General features: G+C 41.4%; 1 protein-coding gene across 1 annotated transcript; it reads left to right on the forward strand.

Annotated features, from left to right (window-relative positions):
• Positions 1–5: 5 nt before the first annotated feature.
• Positions 6–3,640, forward strand: PRPF38A (pre-mRNA processing factor 38A; the record flags this gene model as incomplete). Its single annotated transcript, XM_010143860.1, has 9 exons — positions 6–103; positions 597–718; positions 1,198–1,283; positions 1,456–1,566; positions 2,118–2,230; positions 2,754–2,780; positions 2,860–2,957; positions 3,287–3,335; positions 3,598–3,640. Coding segments are annotated over 9 exons (747 nt in total), but the record flags the coding sequence as incomplete, so codon positions are not given.
• Positions 3,641–5,329: the final 1,689 nt, after the last annotated feature.

Raw genomic sequence — 5,329 nt, forward strand, 5'->3', positions numbered from 1 at the left:
GGAACATTAAGCCTACGCCCTTCTTGTGCTTGACGCTGAAGATGCTGCAGATCCAGCCCGAGAAGGACATCATCGTGGAGTTCATCAAAAACGAGGACTTCAAGTACGTTAGCAGCGTGTTCCTTCCTCGCTTTCGGCTGTCGTACAGAATGGAACTGTCCAGGGAAACCTCAGTGCAGGGTTGAGCTTTTAGAGGGCACTGATGAACTCTTCTTGCTAAAAAGTATGTCCTTCCTCTTGTTTCAAGAGTGCTGTCCTTGTTGCCTGGGCTGTTGGAGTGGCTTGCCTTGGTGGCTTGTGCTCTCGGTGATGCTACGCCTCTGCCTGAACTATTCAGAATGAGGTGCATTCCGTAGCCCTATCAGTGTACGTTTCCTGTAGTGTTTCTTTTGTCTCTATGTGATAATGCACCCATACAAACATCATATAGATATGTTTGAGTGTATATAGTTAACTACTTGAAAGAAAAAGTCTAAATGGTCAGTCGTCCTATTTTTTTTCATGTACTGGTTTTCCTCAAACTTATGGGGAAAACTCCGCTTTTATCTAAACTGCTGTGTAGAAGGGTCGGATGTGTGAAGGTGTTTGCTTTTCAGGTATGTCCGGATGCTCGGCGCGCTCTACATGAGACTGACGGGCACTGCCATCGACTGCTACAAGTATCTTGAACCTCTTTACAATGACTATCGCAAAATAAAAAGCCAGAACAGAAATGGGGGTAAGCACTCTGACTTAGTTGTGGTTTCTTAGTACCTCATAGACAGCTGTTTGTGAATAAAACATATCGTGCTAGATAAAAGTAAATATTCTATTTAGTAATAGAAGCTTGAAAAGTTGTGGCATAACCATGTTTTTGAAACGTAACTTGCTGATCCTGCTGCTGGTTTTGCTGGCTTGCACAGATACGAACTGCCTTACTTTGCTGTCCCCAAGTGCCTGTTGCTTTTGCTTTGGGCACTGAAGTGCTGTTCCATAAACACCGCTGAGTGCTGGTTTAAGCACTGTGAACCTGCTAATCCTTGCTGTGCAGTAATCTCCTTTTTGCTAAATAGGCCTAATGATTTTCCTTACCTTTGGGAATGATTTTAGAAGTGTCGTTTGTACAGTCCACTGAACATAAATTGTCTGAAGTGTTTTGTCTTTACTCTAGCTGCTAGTGTTAATCTCGTCTTTTAAATACTATTTTCCTTCCCTCAGAGTTTGAACTGATGCACGTGGATGAATTTATTGATGAACTGCTCCATGAGGAACGTGTGTGCGATATCATTCTGCCTCGATTACAGGTTTGGAAAAGCGGATGTTTGTGAAATTCTTAACTGCATCAGATTGAATAATTGTATCAGCTACTGAGTTGTTACATAAAGCTGTGATCAAGTCCCTGCTGGCATGAGAGATGCCTCCTTAGGTGCTTGCTCTTACTTGGGTTATGTAAGATAAAGTTGTAATTTCTCCTAGAAACGGTACGTCCTGGAAGAAGCTGAGCAACTTGAACCTCGTGTTAGTGCTTTGGAAGAAGATATGGATGATGTAGAATCTAGTGAGGAGGAAGAAGAGGAAGATGAAAAGGTTGGTGAACTATTTTGGAAAGGGGTAGTTAAAGCAGTGGTGCTGAACCACCACAAAACACTTTCAGCTTATGAGAAATGCTTGAGGGGAGGCACTGGGGGTCTGCTTGCAATGCTTATCTCCCCCTGACGTATTTTTATATAAGCTGCTTGTGGGAACTTCTTAGATCCTGAAGCAGTACTTAAGTGCTCTGTGTTTGTCAAGCTTTTGTGTCTCCTGAAATTCAGAGTCTAGCTCTGCTCTGTGTTACATGTATTTCAGATAAACTGGTTTTTATATGTACATACATATGTGTCTCTAATGGAGAGAACTAAAGGTGATGGTGAAAGTTACGGTGTCCATCATGGTCAATTCTGCTGTACTTGAGAATCAACAGTGCGGGAGGTGGCCATGTTAATTCCCAGCTGGCTAACTCTGGCAGTACCACTCACTTCTCCATACTAAATACTTGAGGATGGGGACTTCTGTCATTTATATTAATTTCTCAGAAATCTTCACTGATAAATAAAAACCTTGATGAAACCACCTTCTCCCCCTCACATCGTTTCCAGCTGGAACGAGCACCCTCTCCTGACCACCGCAGAAGAGGCTACAGAGACCTCGATAAACCTCGCAGATCTCCAGCTGTGCGATACAGGCGAAGCCGAAGCAGGTCTCCAAGAAGGTGACGTGGCTCTTCTTGAGCAATATTTTTACCTGTTGTACTGCAGATAGCTGGAGCCAAGCACAGAAGTGAAGATGACAATGCAGCCAGAATCTCTTACACCTCCCAACTCCTTTAGCCACTTTCTAAAGCAAGGAGTTGCAGTGCACAGCCAGTCAACCCAGCTGCCTGTTTCTCTGGGCCTCCAGAAACTCTGGAACTTGCTGGGCAACTTCAGTTAAATTTGACAATACGGTGAAGATACTAAGGAGAACCAAGTGCTTGTTTTCATGTTGAGAAAATCCTGTAATTGTTCTTACTGATAATAAGCCAGGAAAAACCCCTCATTGTTAACCTCCTGTGCTCACTGTGGGGGCCAGCCCAGAGCTCGTACTGCATCTCACGCAGCAGCCCAAACACACACTACCTGGGGACACGGGAGTGCAAGGGGAGCCCTGGGGCTGTTGCTGGAGAATACGGAAAATTAAACAGCTGGTTCTGCTAATGACTTTCAGCGGTTTTTTCTTTTCTCCCCCAATTACAGGCGAAGCCGCTCTCCAAAGAGGAGGAGGTAATCTTTGATTCTATTGTTTAATCTTAAAATGGGTGCATTTTTAGTATCACTGTCTTAAAAGCTTCCTTTCTCTCAGTCCATCACCACGCAGGGAGAGGCATCGCAGCAAAAGCCCAAGACGACATCGGAGCAGATCCAGGGAGAGGCGCCACAGATCAAGATCTAAATCTCCAGGTATTTTTGTCGTTTACAGACTAACTCAGCAGATCATCCATGGCAAGAAAAGTCTGTCGCGGTATCAAGAAGGTAGCATAGGTACTTCATCTGGCTTATAAAGCTGCTAGTTCTATGAAAGCACAGCTGGAGAACTCCTTGGATAACATGCAAAATTGCCTGGAGTATGTTTTTCAGGTATTTGCCGGGAGGAGGTTAACTGAGTGCCTAAGTAAGGCTGGGGTTGTTCTGGCATTATCTAGCACATTTGGTCATTAGAAGCAGATTCTACTAGCAAAATAAAGCATTCCATGTTCTGTGGAAGCAACTGTTCCCTTTTTCTCTCATAGGGCACCATCGTAGTCACAGACACAGGAGTCATTCCAAATCACCAGAAAGGTAAAGGCTTGGCCTGTGTCTTTACGGTGTGTGTACTGCTGTAGCAGCTCTTACTTGTCATTTAATCTTGGGGATTGAAGGTCTTCTTACAGTGTGGGAGATCAAGGACTTCATACAATCCCTCTCTCTGTGTTGTCGTTAAGTCACCCTATCCATATTTGACCATAAAAATCCACCACTTGCTGCTGTGAATCGCATCTTTGTCTTTCAAAACAATTACTAGTGCTGTGTCATGTGGAATTTGGGGTTTTTTCTGTTTCAGGTCTAAGAAAAGTCACAAGAAGAGTCGGCGAGGGAATGAGTAACAAACTAAATGCAGCACACCGTTTAAGGACCTAGAACTGCTCTCTCATACTGTCCTATCTGCTCTATAGGACAGTGGGAGATGTACTGGCTGCTTTAGCAGTCCATTTCTTTAATCCTTCTCTTGTTTAAGTCTTGCGTGTTTTGTTTGGTTTTTTTATTAAAAGAAAGCTAAGGATACTTTTTATGTAGTTAGTTACTCATCATTGTGATAGAATTTCAGGATTGTTTTTAAATTGTTTTCTCAAGGCCTGTTCAAACCAGTGAAGAGCAATAAAAAAGGGGGGGTTTTGTCTTTCAAGGCTGTGTGCTGTTTCTTTCATAACACTTTGTCTAGATGTCCCCTTGTTGAAGCTGGCTTCGCTCTCAAATCAGGGCATTGTTCTGACAAACAGCCACTGCGTTCCATTGCCAAAGTTGAGAGTATCTTTTGAGTTACAGTGAAGTGCTACCAACCTGAACCATCTCAAACCTGCAGTACAGGAAAGGAAGGCAGACTGTTGTAACCCAGCGTGTAACTCATTAAAAGCAAGAGCTAACTTAAACCAGCTCCCTAACCCTCAGCTGTTACTAACTCCTTTGTAAGAACCATCTTTTAAGTCTAAGGGTAATGCTACTATGAGTTTAGAAGCTTCAAGTAGTAGAAAGCACCGCTTTAAATATACTGAATAACTTCCTGCCTGAAAAGAGTTAAAGACAGTAATCCACTACTTTGAGCAGAGTTTGTGTTCTGCCTGTGACTGGGGATGCAGTGTGACAGTTAGGCTCAGCTCTACCTTCTCTCAATGAAATTAGCATTCAGCAAGTCCCTGTTTCTCAAATTAAGAATAATTAAGCTCTTTCTCAAGTTACAGTTCTCAATCCATTTAATTATATATCAAGGAAATCAGTTGTGTTAAACCCTGATGGGTTTTATGGCTTCAGTATTTTCACATACTGCCCAATGACTGTTGACACAAAAAGTAATATGCCAATTGAATTCATGGAAAGCCCTCTTTAAAATTACTTGGTAGTACAGCCTGGTTTTCCTAGAGTTTTTTCATATTATTTTGTAAAGTTTGAAACAGAAAAGCAGGCACAGTCTTCCTTCAAGTATTTTACAGGAAAGATGCACGGGCTGTGAACAGTGCATGCACTGACACCAGCATGGGGAAAAGCTCAGACACTGACTGTATGACTCAGTTGCTCATCTCTTTAAGGTATCTGAATTGAAGTCTTCTTTATTATTCAGGTTTCCTACTTACAGTCAAAATGCAAGCATGCATACAAATAGTGAAGAGGAAAGAGTCTTACGTCCTTTTTTTGCAGTTTTATTTTTCTTTTAAAAAGTTTTTTTGGCACTACATAGTTCTGTAAAGAATAGAAGTGACAAATTTTTAAACACATGAAATCCCCTTCTAATTTTTTTAGAACAATATATATAAAGTCTGAAGCAACCAAAGTATGAATACAGCTAATAGAAAATAAAGAACTTAATTTTAAAAATTCTCTCTCTTTACAGTTTATCAAGATAAACCAAAACACAATTCCCCTTAAAAATAGGGTAATAAAATAGATGAAATTTGTATCACTCAGTTTTGTGATACCAGTAAAAACTATAGTTTATATCTATGTACAAATGATACAGTTTAAAAACAGTCTTAAATAATCTCGTATCTAAACACGTTGCATTAAGATTTTAAATCAGAACC

This window comes from Buceros rhinoceros, unplaced genomic scaffold (genome assembly GCF_000710305.1).
Source record: "Buceros rhinoceros silvestris isolate BGI_N320 unplaced genomic scaffold, ASM71030v1 scaffold32519, whole genome shotgun sequence".
Lineage (NCBI taxonomy): Eukaryota > Metazoa > Chordata > Aves > Bucerotiformes > Bucerotidae > Buceros > Buceros rhinoceros.